General features: G+C 43.9%; 1 protein-coding gene across 1 annotated transcript in view; it reads right to left on the bottom strand.

The window, feature by feature from the left end:
• The window catches only part of LOC311226004 (uncharacterized protein), a gene marked incomplete at its 5' end in the record, with an annotated part of 182,027 nt that overhangs the window by 37,320 nt on the left and 117,710 nt on the right, over positions 1–26,997 (bottom strand). The window contains 12 exons of the mRNA XM_084311386.1: positions 230–265; positions 358–435; positions 620–679; positions 8,405–8,440; positions 10,441–10,473; positions 11,592–11,681; positions 16,051–16,077; positions 17,740–17,811; positions 18,349–18,480; positions 19,136–19,180; positions 19,344–19,406; positions 22,477–22,599. Coding sequence (XP_084167512.1) covers positions 230–265; positions 358–435; positions 620–679; positions 8,405–8,440; positions 10,441–10,473; positions 11,592–11,681; positions 16,051–16,077; positions 17,740–17,811; positions 18,349–18,480; positions 19,136–19,180; positions 19,344–19,406; positions 22,477–22,599 — 795 coding nt within the window. The remainder of the gene's footprint in view (positions 1–229; positions 266–357; positions 436–619; positions 680–8,404; positions 8,441–10,440; positions 10,474–11,591; positions 11,682–16,050; positions 16,078–17,739; positions 17,812–18,348; positions 18,481–19,135; positions 19,181–19,343; positions 19,407–22,476; positions 22,600–26,997) is intronic.

Below are 26,997 nucleotides of genomic sequence, written 5' to 3'. Positions count from 1 at the left end.
AAGTAAACATGTAGTTCAATGTTAAACTAAACATTTGGTTTAGTTAATTTAGTTCAACAAATCTTTGACAGTAATGTGAACTTGAAGACCATGTTGTAAATTAAGTTTCTAATGGACAGGAAGGACATGTATAATACAACAGATTTTTTGTGAAACAGACATGAATTAGTTTGAATTGTTTTGTCTTTTGGATAATAGTATTAGTTTGGTTTAGTCTTTAAAGACTTACAGACGGTCCAACGGGTCCAGCTGGTCCTCTGTCTCCCTACACAGAGAAATAGTAGTAATTAACATGACACCAATGATAACTGGGCAATAGTCACAGACAGACATAAGTCAATAAATTGAAAATCTCACCTTCTCGCCCCCCAGCCCTCCGAGATGAAGAGGATTTCCATCTGGGCCAACAATTAAACCTGGCTCGCCCTTCTCGCCCTGGACACAGTACCAACAATGAGACACAATTTAAAACAGGCAAACTGAGTAACCAGTTCATATTTGTTCTAGATATACATCAGTAAATAAATAGTTGTAAAAAGGTGAATGGACTAGACATTTTCATACAATATTAAAAGATGTATTAAAATGGCTAAGATAAGTTAAGGGTTTGTGTCATTACCTTTATTCCATACCCTTGTGGGCCCGAGTCTCCTCTGTCACCCTTTGGTCCCATAGGGCCCTGGCAGGACATACAAAATATTGACATAAAGATAACAGTAAAATGATGTTGACTTCTTCAAAAAGTCCAGTTTATTATGATTGAATAAGACATAAAAGGAAAAGAGGGGAAAGAAAAATAAGAGGCATTGAACACCACTCTTCGTAATAAATGTACAAAGTGCTGAAAAACATTCAAAGGAACAAATAATAGGCTACTGATATAATTAAGGGAAAACCTATGGCTGCTCGCTCCATTATATTCTGCCCAGCAGAACAAAACCAGCACCAATGGTAATATTACCACAACAAGGCACAATTTGCATAAAAGTAATAACACTATAGGCTTGTCTGCTCAATAGTTCAGCACACCATCAAATTGAATGAATGACAGTGGCGAATCCTTATGGAAGCCAACGGAAGCCATGCCTCCCTAATATTAAAATATGAATTAATATCAAATATGAAATATAAAAAAAAAAAAAAAAAAAAAATTAATATAGTTTACATTCTTTTTCATCTGTGTTATATATATATATCTATTTTTTTTAATGTCTCCCTCTTCTCCTTCTCACTCCCTCTAACACACTGTCAGCCTCACTATGCTCACTGCAGCAGGAGAGGAGGCAGATGGTAGGTCTCTTTCTCCAGGCTTCCAGCATTATAGAGTCCAAATCCGATCCTAGCCAATCAGATTCGAGCTGACTGCCACAGCTGACTGCCAGAGGAAAACACTCAGCATATTTTCCCCTCTGCACTCTGAACATTGTATTAAACCGTAACTGTTCCCACGGGCCGAATATTGCCCCGATCCTCCCGAGATTAAATCCACGGGGACCTCTCGGCGTGCCGAAGCTTTTCCTAAATAACTTCCATCATCGAAAACGAGGGGAAAAGGTCGGCTCGCGACCCTGGAAATGTCGCGTGATTTTAAAAACGCTGTATTAAGTGAGCCTATTATGGGATCCACGCGAGCTTTCTATCGTGGAAACATCTGGGCGTCCCGCAACTTTTACTCAATCACATGTAGCCCCTAAAATGCTTAGAAAAGGAAAACAGAAAGCGTGGAATAAACTCGCCGAAACGGAAAAGTGTCCCACGGGCGCGCCGTGATTCCGATCCGCGTGAAAATATTCACGGCCATAGATGAGACCGTGGGACACCTTTTTGCAACCGAATATGTGTCTCGAATTTGCTCCCACGCGGCGCGCAAAATCGTGCAAGGAAAAATCGGACCAAAAATTAACCAATGCTCCAGCAGTATTAATGACCCTGATGTAAACAAGACAAACGTCTTTCTCTGGTCTGCATCCCCTTATACAATTGTGTGTATTGAGCCGTACTGTATTGTACCCATTCTGCAATCTGTTAAATAAATAAAAAGAAAGTTTGACTGGCCGCCGAGCCATACTGTAGTGTACATGGTGACTGCTTGACTTAAAAAAAAAAAAAAAAAAAAAAAATATTAATAAAAATATTGAATAATTTTTTTTTTATAATTTTGTTTTGGCTTCCCCTGTTATTTTACCCACGCGACGCCACTGATGAATGAATGAATGAATGAAAACTTTATTTAACAGATTGCAGAATGGGTACAATACAGTACGGCTCAATACATACAATTGTTAAGGGGATGCAGACCTGAGAAAGACGTTTGTCTTGTTTCCATCAGGGTCCCCCCTGAAGCCGAAAGGCCAACTGATACTGCTCATGTGTTACATAACTGATACTGCTCATGTGTTACATAACTAGGCTCAGCAAAATATAGACTGGACTCTGTCAACAAATAGAGATTAATATCATCCATATGGTTATGATATGTTTTATTGCAACACTACTATCACCGACATCTAAGAAGGGAGATCCCCCCTTGAACGGCCCTTCTAAGGTTTCTCTCCTCCACATTGCCTGCGGTGCATTTTTTCCTATTGCTAGGTTTTAGTGAGTTTTTCCTTACCTTGGCGTGGGGTATGTCTGGGAGTGTTGCATTTTGGACGTTATGGTGTTTTTGTTTTGATCTTGATTTATTGTGATGTTTCTTCTTGACTTGTTTAAAGACGACGTGTCCGGCCCATGGGGACATTAACGGTAGGTTATGTAGATAACCTAGTTATATTAGTATTGGCTGAGCGTTCCGCTCTGAGCCGTATGAGATATTCTATATTCTATGATACCTATTGTATCCCCTTACGAACAAAAAATACATGCACCCCACCTGTATGGGGCTCCGCCCCCATGGTGGCACCGCCCATATAGCAGTGACGGTAGTCACCACACACCCTTCCTCGCCAAAAACCCGTCCCAGGAAAAAGATTCCTCAAGAGGGAACTCAGGGCCGCGCAGAGCGGAACGCTCAGCCAATACTAATATAACTAGGTTATCTACATAACCTACCGTTATATGCCGTATTTGCTATCGCGTTCCGCTCTGAGCCGTATGAGATATGGGGAAGAGCGGACGCGAAGCCCGACAAATGTACCCCCTGAGGACCCGTAAGCCCACATCAAGGGGTGCGGGGAGCCCTGTCACCCCACCCTCCCTAATGAAGAGGGGGCGCAGTCAACTCCACCTGAATGCGAACAAGAGGGAAACCAGAACCCCTTGAACGCACCGTACAGGCGGAACCACGTGTGACTCAACACACTGTGGCCCATACCCATACACCCCTGCTACCCGACCAAAGGATGGGAAGCAGGCAAGGCCACAGACCCCAGAACCGCCTGGGAGACAGAATCCCCGGTCATGTCCATGAGGTAAAACCTAACAAAGGGGCCCGGGGAGGACCAAGAAGCCGCAGCACAAATGTCCTCCACCGAGGCCCCACCCAGGAGGGCGGCAGAAGCAGCCACCCCACGAGTGGAGTGCGCCCTGACGCCCCCAGGGGGATCCTGCCCAGCCAACGTGTAGCAGAGGGCAATACCCGCGCACAACCAACAAGCCAGACGCCGCGTCGACAGCGCTTTACCAGCATGAGCCCCACCGTAACAGACAAAAAGCTGATCGGTAACCCTGAAGCCCTGAGTACGGCTGAGGCAAAACCCCAAAGCACGGACCGGACATGACAGGTGAAGGCCCGCATCCAACTCACTAGCGTGAGGGGGAGGACGAAAAGCCTGAACCACAATATCCCGGGAGCGGAAAGAACTCTGGATATTCTTAGGCACGAAAGCAGGATTAGGTTGCAGAGTGGCACCGCAATCGGTCCGAAAAGACAGGCACTCTGGACGTACCGAGAGAGCACAGAGCTCACCTACGCGTTTAGCGGAAGTGACAGCCAGTAGGAACGCGGTCTTGAAGGAAAGCCGGCCCAAAGACGCCTGCTCGAGCGGCTCAAACGGAGCCAAGGACAACCGACCGAGGACCAACTGAAGATCCCAACTCGGAGCCAAGGAGTGTTGCACCGGCTTAACGCGTCGAGCGCCAAGCAGGAACCGCTTCACAAGAGGGTGGCTGAACAAAACAGTCCCCTCAAAACCCTCATGATAAGAGGATATAGCTGCCGCATAGACCCTCACTGTCGAAGCCGACAGCCCATCAAGAAGAGACTGGAGATAACTCAGAACAGCATCCAGGGGACAGGAGACTGGGTCCCAGCCCCCCCCCTTACACCACTCTTTGAACGCACGCCACCTGCCCGCGTAAACCGCGACAGTGGAGGGAGCAAACGCACGCCGAATGGTATCAACCACAGAGGGCTCCATCCCCTCCAGACTCACCCCCCCACCAGCCACACCATCAGGGGCTGACCCAACACCGGAGGGCGGACAAACACCCCGTTGTGCTGAGAGAGGGCCGTCTCCGACCACGGAATGACCCAAGGAGGAGCGATCAGAAGCTGGATCAAGGCCGGGAACCATACCGCCATGCCCCGGTCCGGCGCGACCAGGATCACCGCCCTGCGCTCCCTCCGTATCCGCTCCAACAGCTGACTCAACAGCTGTACAGGAGGGAAGGCGTACAGAAGACCGGGCGGCCACGGAAACGTCGAGAAGGCATCTACCCCCAAGGGGGGGCGATCCGCTCGACTGAGCGAGAACCACAAGGGGCACTTGTGAGAACGTCGGCACGCAAACAGATCCACCGAGGCCTCCCCGAACCGATCCCAAATCTGCCTGACTATGTCGGAGCGGAGTTCCCACCCGTCGTGAGGAAGACTGCCCCGAGACATCACATCCGCCCCCACATTCTCCGTACCAGGAACGTGGAGCGCCGTCAGACTGCGCAGCCTGCGGGATGCCCATAGCAGCAGTTCGCTCGCCGCCCGGAGCAGGCGGGCGGAACGAGTCCCACCCTGCCTGTTGATATACGCCGCCGCCGTCACATTGTCCGTCCTGACCAAAACGTGCCTGCCCACCACAAAATGGTGGAGCCGTTGAAGGACCAGAAGAACCGCCTTCAACTCCAACACATTGATATGCAGGACAGCTGGATCGGCATGACCCGTCCAGCTGCCCCCCACTGCATGAGACCGAAGCACCCCTCCCCAACCCGTGAGAGAGGCGTCGGTGAAGACCGTGACGTGTGAGCTCCTGCCGCCCATGGGGACCCCAACGGAGAGGATACCCAGCCTCCCCCAATGGATGAGGTCCCCCCATATCGACAAAGGAACCGTCAACCGTTTCCTCCTGTCCCTCACTGGATCCAGTCTCAAAGAGACAAACCACCTCTGTATCCTCCTCATAAAGAGGAGGCCAAGAGGAACCACCACGTGAGCAGCCGACATAAGGCCCAGCAGACGCATCACCTGCAGCGCCGTAACCGTCCCTCCCGGACGGAAACCCCCGAGCGCGTGACGGAGAGTCCCCCGACGCTGCACCGAGAGGGTTGCAATCATGGGCCTTGACCTCAAGGTCAAGCCCAAGTACTCCACCTGTTGACTGGGAAGAGGGGTACTCTTCTTCCAATTCACAGCAAAACCCAGGCTGGTGAGGAATTCCACCACCAGCCTGGTATGAGACCTGGCAACCTCCTCCGAACGACTGAGGAGTAGCATGTCGTTGAGATAGAATAGAACTCGTATCCCCCGACGACGTAAAGGCTCCAGTGCAGCCACCACGCACTTGGTGAATGTGCGGGGAGCCAGAGAATACCCGAACGGCATTCTGTGGTACTCGTACGCTACGCCCTGAAACAGGAACCGCAGGAACTGCCTGTGAGGAGGGAAAATAGGAACGTGAAAATACGCGTCCTTCAGGTCTATGGAGGTGAACCAGTCCCCCCTCCTGACAGCAAGCAGAAGGAGTCTGACGGTCAACATTCTGAACGGTCTCGCTACAATCAACCGATTGAACGCGGACAGATCCAGTTTTCTTGGGCACCAGAAAATAACGGGAGTAGACGCCCGACATTGCGTCCTCGCTCGGGACCACAACGACGACCTGCTTCGCCAACAGAGAGTGGATCTCGTCGGCCAGGGCTGTCACCGCGTCCGACCCTGACAATAGGGTCGGTACCAAACCTGAGAACGGAGGATGGGGCTGTGCGAACTGCAAAACCAGCCCCGCCTCTAACGTTCTCTGCAACCACCGATCCAGACGGCATTCCTGTCGCCATATGTGAACATAATCCCACAGTGCACCCGCCGTCAACTGACGCTGGGCCGCAAGGAACCGTAGATAGTTGGCCCGGTCCCCCCCGTCGTGCAAAACACCCAAGGGAGGACCCCGACAGAAAGGGCCGGTTTGATACGGGAGGAGCTGTCACCAAACTTGTGGACACATACTCGCCCCCTGAACACCCCACCAGCGTATGCTGAGGAGTCGTTCCGCAGCTAGACACGCAAGGCATGAGGACCCCATGGGCTCCCACACGCCGAAGCCCTGCAGTGATATTGCTACCACTTACATCACGCCCGCCTCTTCTTTGCAGACCACTGCCGGTTTGACGGGAGAGGGAGGCAACAGCGCGATACCCCGCCTGGCGAGGGCGAAGCCGGGGTAACCCCTACTGAGCATTCAACAGAAGAGGCACCGAGTCCCCCTGCTGACCACTGGAGCTAGTGGCAGCTGAAACACCAGGTTCCACCCACCCACAACCTGCGGTGTAGGAACCACGCGACGACGGAACATTCTCACGGACAGACCCAGGTTCAGCCATCAACTGGGTGTCAGCCTCTGTCTCCATGAGAAGCGAAGAATGGGGCCGCATACGCTTCAAAGAAGGTTCGCGGCCCGCAGCCAAAGGAGAACGCTCAGAACCCCGCTTCTGAGGGTAACAGAAAACGGACCGAACGGGGAGCGGGCTGCTCGCGGCAAAAAGACGACGGGTTGGTATACCAAACCCGACATCACCCAAAATGGCCGATCCCTCGGCCGCCAAGGCTGTCGGCCTCGCGATACCCCGTTGACACTCCAACCAGGGCACCACTGGCGGGGGAAAAATGGCCGCCTGTCGAGGGTCTCGCCACAGTCGTTGACGAGACCGTGCCCCCACCTCTGGCTGCACAGCGTGAGACGATGTAGGACCCCGATCAAAAACCGCCTGCGCCTCCACAGAACGCCCAAAAAGACTATCTGTGGAAAAAGGAGTCATGAGGAGAGAAAACCTATCCTCTTCCCCAAGAGGAGACTGCTCCAACCAAACATGCCTAACAACTAAAGTTGATAGCATCCGAATCCTCCCCGCAGTTATAGCTTGCGACTGAGTCAAGATCTCTATAACACCACAAACATGAATCATGTTTACAATGTCGGTCTGACCCAAAGACCCACAACCCGACGCCATCTTGGATAGGAAAGTAGCCAGCTGAGCCACAACACTGGCCGCCGCTAAATGCCATCCTGCAGCAGTATACCACTCATCCGTCCATACTGCCACCCTCCGAGCCGACATGCTATCAAGCATCGGCCGGGCGGAACACCGTTCATCCCCGCCTGGGCACAGGAAAAAAGCTACCTGACTGCTTAGCCAAGGTACCCCCGGCCTGCACCCCGTTGTCAGCCCCTTCACCCGTAAAAAAGGTAAATAAAGCTCAGCAAACCCCCCCACATCCACCACCGACTGACCTTCATCAACGAAGCTGGTAAGAGGAGGGAAGAGCGGAAACCCGCGGCGGGGATTACTAGACATTCCAGCGTCAACATCAGTGTTAGCAGAAAAAACAGTAGTAGCATTAGTGTTAACAGCATGTTCCAGGATCGCCAAGACATCGCCCACGACAGTGGAACGATCGCCAAGCCGCCCCGGCCCCGGTGCTGAAACATACTCCACAGCACGACTAACACCGACATCGATGCCTACTGACACAGACCTCACCTTTGTACAAGCCGACCCGTTAGCCAAACCTTGTACGCTGCCCCCCGGTCCGTCGCCGTCAGCCGAGGAACCACCAGCACAGGTCTGTGTCGTCGAAACAAGCTCCGGAGAATCCAGGGAAACACAATCCTCCGGTAAGCCCTCAATATTACGAATCTTCTTTAATCTTTTCATCCTACTAGTTTATCGTACGGTGCACGCATCCGAGTACGCTGGGACGAAAATAGAGGAAGGGTGTGTGGTGACTACCGTCACTGCTATATGGGCGGTGCCACCATGGGGGCGGAGCCCCATACAGGTGGGGTGCATGTATTTTTTGTTCGTAAGGGGATACAATAGGTATCATAGAATATAGAATATCTCATACGGCTCAGAGCGGAACGCGATAGCAAATACGGCATATAACGTGTGTTGTCGGGCCTTACAAATATATTTGATTTGATTTGATTTTGATTTGATATACGGTAGAGCTGGGAAAAAACGCCAGACTTACAGGGAATCCAGCTTGACCAGGTAGACCAGCACCTCCCTGAAAATAACACAAAACCGCCATTAATAATGAATGTCTCAATATCTTCACACAATATACTCGATGCCTGATATGAAGAGTTATATATCTGTTAAGAATTGTTTGGACAGGCCACGTATTTGCAGTTGTAAAGTCAATTCAAACCACTGGAAGTGTGAATGTGAACGGTCACCTGAAAGTATTCAACCTCTACTGTCTTTAACTATGAATAGGCTATACATATGTTTATATGGTTCTTTTTTCACAACATTTTGCAATATTCTATATGACACAATATCATCTGACTCAACTGAAAAGCATTTAATGTAGAACATGTTCCTGGATTATGATAAAATCATGTTTTTTCCTAATACCGTAATTTTCTGACTATAAGGCGCACCTGAATATAAGCCGCAGCAGCTAAATTGAATGATGTGTACATATATAAGTGGAACAACAATAGCTAGTTAGCCAATGCTAGCTAGCACCTGCGAAAACGAATGCCAAACTGATGATATCAGACGTTGATATCAGGAGCTATCAGTAGCTAGCCAGCTAGATAACATTAGACAATGCCTCATGTATGAAACTAAAGTGAATAGTTGACTGGGCCATTTTGTTTAATGCTTCAGTTATGTTGAAAGAGGAGCTCTGAGCTGCTCATGCACTCGACTCTTGCCATAAGGGTTTGTTGACATGGGTCTGTGAGGGGGAGGCGGAGGGGCAAGGCGTGCACTGCTGCAGCAGCTGTGTGCCTGTGAGAGAAGAGCGAGTGAGAGTTAAAGGTGGTGGACTGTAACCTGTAAAATCCATAGATTTAGGAGGGCCCCTAGCGATGCAGGGGGACTCGGGGAGAGACAGAGGAGAGATCGCTCCGTATGAGCCTCTCTCTCTCCCTCTCTATCTGTCTCTCCCTCTCTCTCTCTCCCTCTCCCTCGAGTCGGGAGCACTATATACCACTGTAATATCTTTGTGCATGCTCCCACGCGCACGCCCCTATTCAGATCCGTACAATAATAATCACAGAGGTATATATTGTCATTTGAAACAAGTTACCAATGCATTGTCCCGTGGGATTATGCCCCCCCGCGGCGAAATTAATTAGTATCCCCCTCAATCTCTCTCTCTATATCTCTCTGTGCCAGTCGCAGACTGTGTGGATGACTGTCACTCAAAGTGCTTAGGGGCGGAGCCAGGCCAACACAGCCTGAAATCCAAAGTGAGAAAAATTTTGCTTTTGAGTACTTGATTAGAAATATAAAACAATGCATTTCTTTGAATAAAACCTTACAGAGGTGTTCCATAGACTCACAGGAATTGTGTAAAGTTGCCCAAATAGTGCTAGGAATAGCAATGCATGTCCCCTTTAATTTGCTGTATGATGTTATCATTAAATGAACGTTCTCTGCTTGTTCTTCAAGACAACAATTAGAGCTCTGAGGTATTTCTTAAATTTAGATTTTGATGAATGTAGCATTCAGTATAGGGTGGAACGTTTACTGTTGATATTGATGGACAAAGGTGTTGGACTTGATTGAAGTTACAGGGTTTGGCAATCTTGCTTCAGTGTTGCAATACTCTCTTGAATAGAATTTCTGCAATTACAGTACCGCCGTTGAACACTGGAACAACCGATTTGATTGCATGTTTTTTCACATACTGTAAATAATGGTTGTTCAGAGCAGTTCCACCTCAGTTGATGACTCAAAATGTTGTAAAATGTGTTTGTATTGTTGTAATTCAGCATCAGTATGACCATATACCGGTAGACATGTATTTATTATTATATATATATTTTTTTTAGATCACTGCACTTTGTGGGATATGTAATATATCTTCAACTTCTCAACAACAAGTAACTTATTTTTCAACCCCCAGAATTTGGCGCTGCCAAGGATTGGGGGCACGATTCCCACTGGGGCCACCCGTACTGAAAATGTCTGCACTCATGGTATTCTAAGGCGCTTTCCATAAATCCTCCACCTAATGGCAAATGTTACAGTATGTAATTTGATACCAACCTTAGGCCCAACAGCCCCAGCGGCGCCGTCATACTGTAGGGACACAAAGAGAATTAATAAAAATATAGGAAACTTCCATATCCACTTTTACACATTAATCTAATGCAAAACTAAAATGGGAACATACTGCTTGGACAAAATAATACACCTGAAGGAGTGTATGAGGTAAGGTTATATATACATACGTGTGTGTTTGTGTGTATGTATATCAACTTCAACTTCAAACTACTTTATTATCCTTTCGGAACTTCGTTTGTGCAGTGGTTAAAAGACAACATACAGTCACAATATCTCATCACTATAAAAAACAACAACTACATGAAAACTACAGTACTTAAAAGCATAAAATATTAAAATCCATATGGAGCAATTCTATACGTATATAAATAATAATAATAATAATACAGATGATGATATGCAACCTATATGTTTACTAGCATCCATCAGGTGGAAGTCTGTTGTTAAATAGTCCAACGTCCTTGGGGGGGGGGGGGGGGGGGCATTCCGGCCTCCACCAGACCTAGGCGGACCTGATGGAGGTAGGCACGAAGTTAGCTAAGCCCCTTTTTAGGTGTCGAAGCTCTGTATCGACGGCCTGAGGGCATTCGAGTATTCTATTATTTGTTGAACATTTTTAATAAATAAGTTTAAAACATAATGAACATTAAAAGCACCAACATGTTTCGACCTAATCAGGCCTCCATGACATCCTGATGAAGGCCTGGATAGGCCAAAACATGTTGGTGATTTTAATGTTCATAATGAACTAGCCATATAATAAAGTATTTTAATGTACATAATGAACTAGCCATATAATAAGAGCTATTAATGTTCACAATGAATAGCCATATAATAAAGTATTTTAATGTTCATAATGAACTAGCCATATAATAAAGACTTTTAATGGTCATAATGAACTAACCATATAATAAAATAGTTTAATGTCATAATGAACTAGCCATAATATAGGCTTTTTTAACTTTAAGAAGCGTTTCCTTTGACTTTTTCATCCGACTGTTCCCCCGATTCTTTCCAAAAAGCACCTTCTTTTTGAAGATCACAGTCATACGGAACCCTTTCCTTTATATTCTATTATTTGTATTCATTCATTCAATCTTTATTTCAACTCAAAAAGTCAAGTGTATACGTACACTTCCAGAGGATTGGTAGATGATCTGTCCTGGGGGTCCGGGAGGGCCAGGTAGGCCAGGATGCCCAGTTCCATCGAGGCCCGATCCACCCTAACACCAAAAGACACACAAATGCACTTAATTAGATAAATAAATAACAAATAAAGCCATAGTATTCACGTGCATTAGAGAAAATGAATGTAGTGTCCAATCAATGACCAATTTGATGATGTTCAGAACAACGTTTTTAAATATCTTATTGAAAAAAAGGTTCCCTAGTAATAGCTGGACCGTCTTGGTGTGATTTAGTCTACACACAGTCCACATTCACAATGAGACTGTAATATCAGTTAGTCAGTCAGTCAACCATGTGCCACAGTGTGGTGGTGAAATGGTTAACCCTGTGCTATTTTTCTTTTTGTTTGTTTTTTATATTTTTGGGATTGGCCGACAGACTCGCAGCAAAAAATACTCACCGTCTCTCCTGTGTTGCCTCTTTCACCCTTTGCTCCCTGTAAAATGAACGAAAGAGAGAAAAGATACATTGTCCACTGAAAAAGTCTTTTACAGAGTAATAGCTCCATAAAGTCCCAACAAAGACCAGGGGAAACCATCCATCTTGTGTCTTGAACTGGAACTGACCCAAGGTCTGTTCACCAGAAGACCCCAGATATGAAAGAGAATAGATAAATCTTCCAAATGACCAATCAGGTGTGCATTGTGTTGATGCAGCTTATATCCTTGAAACCCAAGGTCATATTACATGACAAAAGGGTTGTGTGCACTGTAAGAGCCTACATCCAGCATTATTAGGCTACTAGATGGTCTATTTTTAGAGATTAGAGGCAGTAATACCCATGTGTTGATGTTCGAGGCAAATTACAAATCCTGTTCTGTGACCAGAATTCATTACATCCAGTCATACAGTTTTCTCATGTAGGCCAATGTAGGTGCCTTTTCCCCCCTGAACACCTGAAGTACTTGGGATAGACCACCGCACGGGTAAATAGGGTGCTGGAACACAGTCAGTAAACAAGAGACGTTCCACAAACTTACTCTGCTGCAAATTTCACTTTTATTAAATACGCTTCTGAGCATTCAGAAGTACACTCTGATCGGGTCTCTAGTAAGCTCAGTAGCCTATTTAATGCGCTTACCGTGTTTTCCAGAGTCAGACAAGAAGATATATACAGTAGTCTCCAGTTCCTAATGCACACCTTGATGTCATTACTGTAGTGAAATTTTGATTGCAAATGCTTCAAGGACAGAACTCACCCTGGTCGTTAAACAGCTATGCTAATTACGGCAGGACAGCTGTTTCAATTTCTAAATCACTGGTGGCACCGTTTATGTTTCTACACTAAAAGATGCAGTAGGAACTGGAGACTACTGTACCAATTTCATCTCTGTGCGTTCAGTAGAAAGCCATCCGGCTGCAAGCTAGTCTTACTTAGCACAAATTAATGGAAGCGGATCCGTATCTGCTTCATTTGTGCTAAGCATTTGTTCCACTTTCCCTGGGAGGGAAAGCAGGCTCTTACCTGAGGTCCAGGGAAGCCATCCAACCCTGGGCGCCCATCTCGTCCTTCAGGCCCCCCGCTGCCCTTCTGACCAGGTATGCCAGGCAAACCAGCCTTACCCTGCATAGTTCAATACATTGGAATAACTTCAAGATTGGCAAACATGATTCTATCAAAATAGAAATGTTCAGATACCACTTTTTCTACTGCCAATACTGATAATGAGTACTAGTCTACAAGTATCATCCAATACCAAGTATCATCCAATACCAAGTATCATCAGATACTAAGTACCGACATGATACATTCATTTTACAGTGTAGACTTTAGATCATTTGTTTGGGGTCAATGGGAAGAAATTATTGTGCTATCATCTATTTCTTCCATCAGTGACATGAATCATCTTTCAAAAATTCAGAAAATTAAGTTTGCCTACACTTCTGATGTTAAACATGGCTCTTGGTTTGGGGTATATTTGATTTTAGCCTGGTACTGTATAGGCCTAATATCCAATAGTAGGGATGCTCGATATTGGCTTTTTTACCGATACCGATATACCGATATTGTCCAACTCTTAATTTCCGATACCGATATATGCAGGGTTCCCCCCCCCCACATTTTTTTTATAATTTCAGGTAATTAACATTACATATCTCTTGTTGTGGAATTAACACAACATTATGCATACTTTTGACAATAAATAAAATGAGAATTTGTTCTTACTTGCTTGCCTGGGTAAATAAAGGTTATAGAAATGTAAAAAAATTAAATAAAGAAAATTGAAAACCGATACCGATATTTTCCGATATCACATTTTAATGCCGATATCGGCCGATAATATCGGTAGGCCGATAATATCGGACATCCCTATCCAATAGTGATACTGGTGCCAGTGCATCCATAATCAAACTCTATGGAACAGCTTGACCATGCAAGGAGACTAATGCCAAACTAATGTTTAACAATGTTACATGACCTGAATGTTGCCAGCTGAAAAACTTTGGACTAGCTGGGAAAATGAGTGGGGCTGTGAATGAGGAATCATTAGCCTCTCCCTCAACTACTACTGTCTTAAGAGCCTTTAAGTGAGGCAATTAATCCCTAAATTCTCCTGTGAACCTGCCCAGTTGCTGGCAGTAGAAGACTGTGGTTTGTACTGGGCAGCTGCCAGGAGTCAATGTGTGTATGCAGTATATAACATTCCTTGCCCCTGGAGTTACTACCGCGAGGCCATTTCTGTAAATAAGAATGCTCTTAGTAAAATTGCCTGGTTAAAAAGAGATCATCTTGATTAGCTATGTTGTACTTATTGCAGGCTTTGTGCATTTTGCTTCGCCTATTGGAGGTTTATTTGTCACATACATACCAGGGCATACTGTGAAATTCGGGTGGTCATGCAAATACAATAATAAAATTGGCATAGAAAAAAATAAACACAGAACAAATAAAATAGGTAAGACACAAGATATGCATGGTAAAAAAAAAAAGACAGAGAAACTGGTTCCTATATACACTACTATACTATATAGAAACAAATTTTAACCATTGTTTTCTCAGCTCAGTGATGTTAAAAAGGGACAGGTGGGGGGGGGGGGGGGGGGGGGTTGGGTAGTGTAGAGGTCTAAGCACTCTACACTACCCAGTAGGGTATGAGTCCTGGTCGTTGCAATAACGACTCCTATTGGTCGGGGCACCTGTTCAGCAGGGAGGGGATGTGGGGGAGATGGCATGAATCTCTGCGCACATTATGTTCTCCCACTGAAACTCCAAAGCTGTCAGGTGTAAAAAGAAGCGGCTGGCGACTCCACATGTATCGGAGGAGGTATGTGGTAGTTCCACACCCTCCCCAGACCGTCAGTAGGGCAGTGCAATGACCAGGAGTGAATTGGCACAACGACTAAATTGGGGGATGGGAGAAAAGGCAAAAATAAATCCTTTTTGGGTGAGCCTGTCCTAGATATTTTATGCTGTTCTTTTTCTCAGATAAATCATATGAGCATGAGGAACTCTTAAAGGTCCTGTGTCTTATAAATGGCATTTTCCAGTGTTTAGCATTGTTTCCTAGCAATGGGGGGTTGTATCAATGGGGTCTGTGTCTCTAATTCTCATTTTGGCAGATTACTCCAATACAGTTGAGACAATATCCTCCCCCAGTGAACTAAGCTATTCTGATTTGACTCGCTATCCTACGTAGCAAGGAGCTGATCTGCAGTAACGCCCCCTCTATGGTTGTAGCGCAACCATTCGCTCAACAACAGAGCGAGTGGAAATGCCGACACTTCCTGAAGCAGGTGCCGACAGAAACAGCGGAGAACGAGCGAGCGAGAGAGATAGAGAGGGAGAGATAGAGAGGGAGAGAGAGAGAGAGAGAGAGAGAGAGAGAGAGAGAGAGAGAGAGAGAGAGAGAGAGAGAGAGAGAGAGAGAGAGACAGGAGCTTCTCTCAGGGAAACACACAAACACACACACTCACACACAACCTCCTGACCCCTCCCGACAGGAGCTTCTCCACTCGCATATCACTGTCAAAATATCTTTGACTCCCGCGCGCGCGACCGTATTCCGATCCGTGCAATAATATTCACAGGGGTATATATTGTCATTTGAAACAAGTTACCAATGCAGTGTCCCGTGGGATTATGCCCCCCGCTGCGAAATTAATTAGTATCCCCCTCAATCTCTCCATCTCTCTCTCTGTCTGCCAGTGCAGACTGTGGGTGACTGTCACTGAAAGCGCTTATGGGCGGAGCCCAGCCTAAAACAGCTTGAAATCTTGAAGTGGAAAAATGCTTAGTACTTAGAGTACATGATTAGAAATACAAATATTAGTATTTGTTTTTTACTTTACAGATGTGTTCCATAGACTCACATGAATTGTGTAAATTTGCCCAAATAGTGAAAGGAATAGCAAGACATGTCCCCTTTAACAACGGTAGATTGGGATTATAGTAAATGTTCTTACCGGCAGTCCAGGCACACCAGGTCCTCCCTGAAATGAAGTCACAGGTGTCAGAGCTCACAAACATGGTATGGTGGCCTTATAAAGACATTTTACATCCCACATACACCTATTGGAGGGTTCTCTCTATGATTTCTAGCTTTAGGAGAGAGTGGTGCATGTAATACTGACAGAACTGTCCTGGAGCACAGGAAGAAACTATGTGTGAAATAATTCTTAACCTCTTAACTGTCACCGACCCGGCCCCGGGCCGTCTTGTTAACAATTTGTCCACCGGCGCGATGTGCCACTTTGCCGACCTCTAGCGGCTTGGGTGTGCATATTTTCTAATACAATATTAGGGCTGTCCCCGACTAAGGATTTGGATGGTCCACTATGATTGGCCAAAACTTGCCGTTAGTCGACTATTGGTCAACAAAAAAAAAAGTATAATGTATATAACTTATATATAAAAAAAATTACAGTTTTTTTTTTATCATTCCATTTGGGCTGTGGGGGGTGCTTAATGTCTGAAGGAGTCGACTGAAGGCTTCTTGTCCTCTGCAAAAGCATGCAATTGGTCCACTGATGGATACATCTTGATATTTGTCTAGTCTAGTGTGTTCATTAGATGGGTGAAATCCTCTTTCAGTGCCTCTGTGCCTGTTTTCGTAGGCAGTTAGCCTCTGGTATGAGTGCAATTAGCGTTAGCCACGCTTCTAGGCTTCTTTTCTTTTGGAAAGAATGATAAAAAAAATTATTAAAAAAAATATTATATATATATATTTTTTTACTATTCGACTAAGAGGTTGGTTAGTCGACTACGGCTCCTTTCGACCGATTAGTTGACTAATCGACTAATAGGGGTCAGCCCTATACAATATATATATATATTGAATTAAAGGCCTATTTGTTGCCTGTCGATTGCCATTTCAGTCGGCAAAATCTGTTCAGTGGTTCTCTCTACACGGCAGATTTTATTTTTTATTACCACCCGCGACTCCCAAGGCTCTAGCTCCACCAATCATTTGGCGATCTCGAACATTATTGGACAGGGTTGTAACCAATGAGTGTGGCTTTCCAATGATACCCCACGTGGGGATGAGCGAATCAGGGATCTAAGTCATGAGCGAAAACAAGAAGAGAAAAAACCGAGGAATGCATTGGAGTCAATGAGAAAACTGAAACCTGCAGAGCTGAACTTTGGACATGTACTACACAAGACTTCAGGCTATGGACCCAGGGTGTTTTTTCAGGCATACATTTTTTTTTGGATATATACTTTTGGATATTGCAACTACTACAGAAAAACGTGAGTACACAAGTTCAAGTTCAACTCAAGTTCAGACCTATGTTACTCTATTTCATTAGCACTAAAAGTGAATTTTCCTTATTGTATCAGGGACTTCAGAATGTTTTCTTTCAAAAGAGACCAGGCTCATGCATGTGCTATAAGTATAAAGTATAGTATGTTGGTTTGCAAGAAAAGTATGCAGTCCTCAAGTTCAAGTAAAGAAATTGCCACTTTTCTGGGCGCCAGTTAAGAGGATAAAACACTGTATACCCCTGCTACAAACCTGTGCTTTGGAATGTAGCAATATACAGCCCCAAGCAATGACGTTGGAGCAAACAGATGCTGAAATTACCAAATGGTATAACCTTTCAAGCAAAGGGCCTTGAAACTTTACTAGTAATCCAATAAGCAGTACTAACCTGTTTTCCGTCAGGTCCTCTGGCACCAGGAATTCCATTAGAGAATACTGCACCAGAACCCTCCATATCATCCTGCAAACATGGACAACAAAACAATATGGAAGTCACTTCTGTCCTATGTGTTTGTACATAGATGATACTGCACTCTGAGGACGGTGTATTGAAATGGCCATCATTGGCTAGTCACATCATGTCCAGAGACTGATAAAGAGTTATGGCAGGTTGGGGGCAGAATGCGTATGGAACAAGTGCATTTAGGCAGAAAGATTCAAATAGAATTTCCAAACTTTGGAGAAACATTGGTCAGTTTTTGCTAACCATAACCAACGTGCAAACAGTTGTGTTTGGAGGATCAAGAAAAGAGGGCAGGTTTGAGATAGGTCCATTAGCTTCAACATCTATATTCATAGTTTTCCCTCTTTCGATAGCAATTCTCTTTGTGCGTGTGATGTGACGGTATCTTTATATTAATTCTATTTCAACAATTCCACAGAGATATAAACTGAGTGGGAGACAATGGGGAGTTAGAGATGTTTGGTCCGGTGGGCCCATTAACTGTGTCTACCGAAAATCGTAGGAAGAACTGCATATTGATATCATAGAACTTACGAAGCCAACACGATAACTTGGTCCAGGTGGGCCAGGGGGGCCAGGTTGTCCAGACGGTCCTATTGGTCCAGGCAGACCAGCCAATCCGATCTCCCGCGGAGTGCCCGGTAAGCCGGAATTTCCGTGACCTCCCTGTGGAACAACGTGACAAGTGGTGGAAACGGCATTCGAAAAGTATTCAAAACTCATTAAGTGCTAATGGATTCTGCAAGACCTTTCTTCTATAGTGTGTGAAGAAAGGTATGGAGTGTGTGAGACTAATCTACAGACAGGGTAAAGGGAGATTTTGCGTACGTAGGGAAGACAATGCAACTTCAAACAACCGTGCTCAGTAGTATTATTAGGACACTCCAGAAAATCAAATGTAAAAAACATGACGATCACAGTTCACGCATGTATTTACGTCGGCACCCAGAGAATTTATGACAAGCATATTTGCATAACGTTATAAGACACAAATCCACTCTTTGACGGCTGGTAACCTGTTACCTGCAGAAGGGCAGGCTTAGGAGAGGAGGATGTATAGTAAGGCTGCAGATTGTTGAGGTATGAAAAGTAGAAGCTTGGCTGGAAAGATGAGTGGGAAAGGCTTTACATTTTTAATGTGGTCTCTGGGAAAATACTGAGATGGTGGCGTTGCTACGACATGATGCACCTCTAGTGTTTATTTAACCTTCCCACAAGGACAGGGATCATTAAGACAATGGTTTGGACATCAAACCTTTAAAATGTAGCCGTTTCAATGTAGGAAGAAAAATATGAAAATCTATAAGACATCAAAACCCACCTTCTCTCCAACCGCTCCCCGAAGACCATTCTCCCCTGAATCCCCCTAAGGACATGAAAGAGTCCGACAAAATGTGTTAACAGAAACACAGGTTAAGATAGAAGAACAACATTGTATTTCAATAATACAGTACATTCTTTATGACAGATGATTATGTGGAAGTTAGGAAACAGGAAGTTGCCAGTCATCTGGCAACTTTTAGCCCTACCTTGTCTCCCTTGGCACCGAGAGTTCCTAAACGTCCGTCGGGACCTGGAAGACCAGGCAGGCCCTAAAGGGCAAAATATTTGGTTTAATAAAATGTAGGTGGATGCAGTTGTACAATCATTACCATTGCTACTCTACTAACGCAACAGAGGTGCATGCATCCTTTGATGAAATGTAAATAGAAAGTAAATATAAAGTAACTTTAAAGGAAGGAGGTACTAATAGTATAGTTTAGATACATTAAGAGTTAAAATTGTAAATTGTATATAGTATAGTAGTGTATATAGGAACCAGTTTCTCAGGAACTCAGCATGTCTTATTTTTTTTACCATGCATATCTTGTGTCTTACCTATTTAATTTGTTCTGTGTTTCTTTTTTTCTATGCCTATTTTATTATTGTATTTTGCACAATCAATGCGGCATGACCACCCGCATTTCACAGTATGCCCTGGTATGTATGTAACAAATAAACCTCTTGATTCTTGATTCTTAAAAATGCGTTTTCATGGTGGCTGACGTTGCCACCCATCATTGTTTGATTGCTCGGAAATAAATGTGCTGATCTTTAACCCTTTCACAACCACACTACATAGGGTTAACCCCTTCACTACCACACTACAGACGGCACTGTCTGTAGTGTGGTAGTGAAGGGGTTAACCTTCTGTAGTGTGGTAGTGAAAGGGTTAACCATTTGGTAGTGTGGCAGTGAAAGGGTTAACCTGCTGTATTGTCGCAATTAAAGGGTTAACCCTTTGGTAGTGTGGCAGTGAAAGGGTTAACCTTCTGTATTGTCTCAGTGAAAGGGTTAGCCCTTTGGTAGTGAAAGGGTTAACCTTCAGTATTGTCACAATGAAAGGGTTAACCCATTGGTAGTGTGGCACTGAAAGGGTTAAATGTTCTGTTTTTATCTCTTAAAACATTATAAACGATGTTCGATATTGGCTTTTTTACCGATATCCGATATACCGATATTGTCCAACTCTTAATTTCCGATACCGATATCAACCGATACCGATATATGCCGGGTTCCCCCCCCAAAAAACACAACATTATGCATACTTTTCACAATAAATTAAATAAGAATTAGTTCTTACTTGTTTGCCTGGGTAAATAAAGGTTAAATAAATGTAAAAAATATATATATTTAAATAAAAACTATTTTTTTTGAAAACCTATACCGATCATTTCCGATATTACATTTTAATGCCAATATCGGCCGATAATATCAGTAGGCCGATAATATCGGACATCCCTATTATAAACCATTCCTTCCTTGCTTGTGAGCAGCTTGGAGGAGGAGAAAAAGGTCCAGCTGTGTGTCTCATCTCGTCTGGCTGCACTGTAACGCACCGGGGACCGTGGTGGAGAGCCGCACGCAGAGCAAGCTGCTGGCCATCATGGGCAATACCAACCACCCTCTCCACCACACCCTGGTGGGGCAGAGCAGCAGTCGCAGCGGACGGCTCATCTCCCTGCACTCACGAACTGAGCGGCACAGGAGGTCCTTTGTCCCCACAGCCATCAGACTGTACAACAGTGTAATATAGTGCGGGGGACCTTGACCCACACACCTGTTTATACACGTGTTTTTACACCTGTTTTTATACACTGTTTTATACACCTGCTTTTATCTAATCACGCTCCTATTAATATTGATGGATATGATTTAATTGAATTTTATCATGTGCTTATTTTTAATTCATGATGCAGACATAACGTGTAATAACTGAATGAGAACTGTCAATGTCTGTATACTGTGTGAGCTGCGAGATACCCTGAATTTCCCCAAGGGGATTAATAAAGTATCTATCTATCTATCTACAGCTCTGTGTCTCATCTCGTCTGGCTGCACTGTAACGCACCTACAGCTGTGTGTCTCATCTCGTCTGGCTGCACTGTAACACACCTACAGCTGTGTGTCTCATCTCTCATCTCGTCTGGCTGCACTGTAACGCACCTACAGCTCTGTGTCTCATCTCGTCTGGCTGCACTGTAACACACCTACAGCTGTGTGTCTCATCTCGTCTGGCTGCACTGTAACGCACCTACAGCTGTGTGTCTCATCTCGTCTGGCTGCACTGTAACGCACCTACAGCTCTGTGTCTCATCTCGTCTGGCTGCACTGTAACGCACCTACAGCTCTGTGTCTCATCTCGTCTGGCTGCACTGTAACGCACCTACAGCTGTGTGTCTCATCTCGTCTGGCTGCACTGTAACGCACCTACAGCTGTGTGTCTCATCTCGTCTGGCTGCACTGTAACGCACCTACAGCAGCATGGCGGCTTAGCAAACGTCAGCTAACCGATGAGGTGTAATATACATATTTTTTTACATTTAAATTAAAATATTGAAAATAAATTATCAAAGATAATAATAATAATGATAATAATAATAATAATAATAATAATAATAATAATAATAATAATAATAATAATAATAATAATAATAATAATAATAATAATAATAATAATAATAATAATAATAATAATAATAATAATAATAATAATAATAATAATAATAATAATAATAATAATAATAATAATAATAATAATAATAATAATAATAATAATAATAATAATAATAATAATAATAATAATAATAATAATAATAATAATAATAATAATATATTTGATTTGTAAGGCGCTTTATAGTTGTGGAGCAAATCTCAAAGCGCTACATTGTAAAAGAACATAAAAGCTATCAAGAGAGTAAAAAAAAGCAATACTAAAACTAGTAAGGAGTAAAAAGAACACTAAAACTAGTAAAAGTAAAAAACATAAAATAAGAAGGGCTAAAACTGGTAAAAGAACATAAAATGTGTGGAGCTTAAACTAGATAAAAGGCAACAAAAGGCTCTATTAAAAATATTATAATTTTTTTTTGTTTTGAGGCCCTTTTTAAAAGCATCCACAGTATGTGGTGCTCTCAGGTGGTTGGGGAGAGCATTCCACAGAGACTGGGAATCAAACTGAAAGAGTCAAGCAATCAAACGATGGGGTGTCTTCAGTGATGACAGTATCTCCAAAAGCTGGTTATATTTCAGAAAATTACGTGCACTTTCATGTATAATGTCAGAATGTTATGAGTTGGTTGGTTCGTTAGTGACATTAGAGACGAATAGACGAACACTTACAGGTTGGCCAGGGGCCCCGTCTCGTCCGGGTGCTCCGAAGGCCCCAGAACCCACCGCTGTGCCACCACTGAGGGGGCCAGGGGGACCGGGAGGACCCGGGAGTCTAGGTAAGCCAGGCAAACCCTGCAGGACAAATACACATTTGAAAGGTTTCATTCCAAACATACTATATCCTTTTGGAAAACAAGACATTTGATTAAACTTCCTACTCTGTATTTCAATAACACCCCTGTTCACTGTCTCCACATGCTGGATAGTATCATGATTAATTACAAACTGTGGATCTCAGGCCTTCATTATGTGCATGTCAGCTCAGTCATTGGTATGTTCTGATCTACAGGGCCATTCTTGGTATGGTTACGATTTTCTTATCGTCTCTTTTAAACTTGAACAATGTAAATTAAATTACAATCTCTGTTCAAAGGAATTTCTGCACTTTGTTGTTCCAAAAGTCTGAACAGAAATAGGAAAGAAATCTTTTAAGTTCTCCGCACCAACTGCTTGGAACAATCTTCAGTCTGATCTTAAAATTCAAAGCTTGGTAACCCTGAATGTATTTAAGGCTATAATGAAGCCTATTGTTATCAGGTTTTCTGTGTGCAAATGTTTTATTTTACCATTTTGTGATGTCTGTAATGTTATTCTTGGCCAGGTCTCCCTTGTAAAATAGATCCTGGATCTCAATGGGACAAACCTCGCTAAATAAAGGCTCAATTATAAAAAATATATTATTTTGAAAAGCAAAGGCCTTTAAGCTAGCTAAGGGATTAGTACATGTCAATACATGTAATTTCTTTTCAAACGGTTACCGGTAATATATATTTTTGGAATTAAACCCTTCATACACTACTGTATAGCACACTTTGACAAATTATTTACTGATACTGGTTCGCACATATCGCAAATTTTTCTCAGAATCAGAATCAGAACAAAAGAATATGTCGGATGATACTTCTCATTGAACATTGTGCCATTTCACATCTCAGTACAAAGTCCACTCTTAGAGAAGGACCTGGTGCTTCAAATGGTTCTGTTTGGATAGTGCTTTATTCTATCAGAGAGGTTAATAAAGAATTAACTACACATTTATAGAAGACAGGAAAGGAAAGATGACTTGGAAAGGAAAGAAAGATTTGGAAAGGAGCTTCAAACTTCACATCAGGATGAACCAATAAACACTGAGCAGGTGAATAAGCTTTACTTCAGGCAGAACACAGTGGTCATGAACACCAACACGCGGCTGTCAGCTGATCAAAGAGGCGCACCAATCATAATCAAACACGACTAAAACTCTTGATGTCAAGGTGGTCCATTTAAGCTGTTCTGCCTACTGTTACTTTACTGCTTTACTGCAGGCGGAGGATGGTGTGGGGTTTACTTTACAACTGCAGTAAAGCACTAAAGTAAACCCCATGCCAGCCTCTGCCTGCGTTAGTCTATCCCAGGGGTCAGCAACCCTTTACTATCAAAAGAGCAATTTTTTCTCCCTCCCACAAAATAAAATTCCTCTGGAGCCGCAAAACCAATTTACCCTTAAAATTAAGATAAAACAGGGCGGCTACGTGGCGTAGTGGGCAAGACGCTCGCCACAAATGACGGAGACGCTGGGCTTGCCTGTTCGAGCCCAGCGCTCCACATTGCTTTCAGTTTAGCTGGTCGTTCATACTAATACACATTGGCCGTATTAGGGGGTGGGAAACTGATGGGTGGGGATCGGGCGTTGTGGACAGCGACTCCTACAGGTCGGTTGGTGCGCCTGCGCAGTAGAATCAGGAAGTGTCGGGGGCAGCGTGAGCCTCCCACGCGTTACTCCTCGCCACTGAGAGATCGAGCTGCGCAGGTGAAAAGATGCGACTGCTGTTACCTCAAGTACCGGAGGGGACTTGTGCTATGTATGACTTAGTCCACATTGCAGCCGGCTTGTGGGAGGCAAGAAACAGCGTTCGTGACAGGGGATGGTTGAATTGGATGATACGAAATTGGGATGGGAGAAAATATAGAAAAATGGGAGAAAAAGTGGATCAAAAAAAAATTAAGATAAAACAGTGTATACTATTTTATATATAGTTATCCCCAAGCATACCCCACATTTAGCATAAAACGCCTGACAATTGAATACCCAAAGTCATTTGCGATTTATTATACTTTATACTGCACACAGTTTGTTGCATTAATGGAATTATAAAGCAACAAACATTTTTTTTTGACTTTATTGCTGTTTTTACCTGTTATAACAAAAGAAAACCTCAAACTCTTATGAAGAGGTGAAAAAAGACTGGCTGTGTAGACCTATTTTTAAATAAAACACAGAAGAGGAGACAAAACACACGACTTTGAAATGAAACCCTGAACTATTCAGGTATATTTGAGTCCTTCCCTTATTTGTGGAACATTTATAAAATAAAAAGTAGTCCACTTTGAAAAAAGACTACCATGTGTAGACCTACTTTGAAATAAAACACAGAAGAGGAGAAAAAACACTGGCATCTGTAGACCTACTTTGAAATCAAACCCTGAACTATGCAGCTCTATTTGAGTCCTTCCCTTATTTGTGTAAAATCTATAAAAGAAAAAGAAAATGTTTTGTTGTTTGTAAATTTCTCACCACATATCAGGCATACATAAGCCTGCATCGTTAGTCGTAGGGGTGGGAATCACCAGAGGCCTCACGATACGATACTATCACGATACTTGAGTCACGATACGATAGTATTGCGATACTAAATATATTGATATGCTGAGTATTGCAATATTAATATTGCGATATATTGCGATTTATTACCTTTTTTCAACTGCAAAGTAAAACTTTGTCAACATGTTTTATCTAATAAAATAAAGTTCAGTCTGTTCATCTCACTTCAATAATTTTTATTGCAGAACATGGTATTTTCTCAAGCAGACAGATGTAAACACTAATCTGTGTTGCATGTACCTGACAAACTGAACTGTTTGTATTACAGTCATATTCCAACTTAACTGAATGCACATGTGTGTGTGTGGACTACGGTACTATTACAGGTATTGAAATTAACAATGCAACTTCCTTATAAAAAAAAAAAAAAAAAAAATTTAAATAATTATGAATAATTAAATATCGATACTTGGCGTCCCTGTATCGATACAGTATCGCCACGCAAAGTATCACGATACTACTACGTATCGATTTTTCCCCCACCCCTAGTTAGTCGCGAAAGCAAATTAATCTGTCCACGCTGAATTAAACCCTCTATTTTCCTCAGACATTCCTTTTTTTGGATTTATCCATGGTTAGCTTACTGGGGGGTCGGAAACTCAAGATTAGCCACTTGCAGACGGCAGGGAGAGGCGCGGGGTGTGAGTGACATACTGTATATTTTAGTTGATATTTTATAATATTTTTTCATTTCAGTGTCACAGTATGACATTGATCTCCAAAATAAGAGAAAAAAAGAATAAGGGAGCCGCAGCTGATTGGCTAAAGAGCCGCATGCGGCTCCGGAGCCGCAGGTTGTTGACCCCTGGTCTATCCCATCATCTGGTGCAGTGGTTAGGCTGTCCCATCATCTGTCGCAGTGGTTAGTCTATCCCATCATCTGGTGCAGTGGTTAGTCTATCCCATCATCTGGTGCAGTGGTTAGTCTATCCCATCATCTGTCGCAGTGGTTAGTCTATCCCATCATCTGGTGCAGTGGTTAGTCTATCCCATCATCTGTCGCAGTGGTTAGTATTCAAGATTCAAGATTCAAGATTCAAGAGTTTTAATTGTCACGGCATACAGGTATACAATGAAATGCGGCTGGTCTTGCCCGCGACGATGTGCAATACAGTGGTACAACATATAATAGAATCCAATAAAAATACAGTGGTACAACATATTAATAGAATCCAATAAAACAGTGCAATAAACAGGTACATGGTGTGCCATCTCGGTATCTGTACATTAGTATTTACAGAGCATATAGGACATGCTAGTTAGCTTTAGTAGTGCAATACACTGTTCCTGATGTTATACTACTTTAAGTGGCCTTTCCTCTGGCCATAAGTGTGCGTGTGTGCGGCATGAGTGTTAAAGTGGCTGCTAGTGTGTGAGCGTGCTCAGCGTGCGTGTCGTGTATGTACTTGTGTGTGGATAGTTCAGTTTCTGTGTCTCTCAATGTTCATTGTTCAAGGCTCTGATGGCCTGGGGGAAGAAGCTTAGCCTAAGCCTCTCCGTCTTAGTCTCTAGAATTCGCAGGCGTCTGCCTGACCTCAGCAGCTGGAACAGGCTGTTATTGGGGTGGTGGGGGTCTTTCATTATCCTGCAGGCTCTGGATTTGCACCTCTTGTTGTATAGAGCCTGCAGGGGAGGTAGCGCAATACCCGTGGTACGCTCGGCTGAGCGCACCACACTCTGTAGGGCCTTCTTGTCCTGTGCCGTGCTGTTCCCATACCAGGCAGTGATGTTTCCGGTCAAGATGCTCTCTACAGCTCCTGAGTAGAAGGACTGGAGTATCTTCCCCGATACTCTGAACTTCCTTAACTGTCTCAGGTGGTAGAGGCGCT

The sequence above is a fragment of the Notolepis coatsorum genome (genome assembly GCF_963971535.1).
Source record: "Notolepis coatsorum genome assembly, chromosome: 3".
NCBI lineage: Eukaryota > Metazoa > Chordata > Actinopteri > Aulopiformes > Paralepididae > Notolepis > Notolepis coatsorum.
Note: the sequence above shows the minus strand (reverse complement) of the source record. Positions and strands in the feature narration are given on the sequence as shown.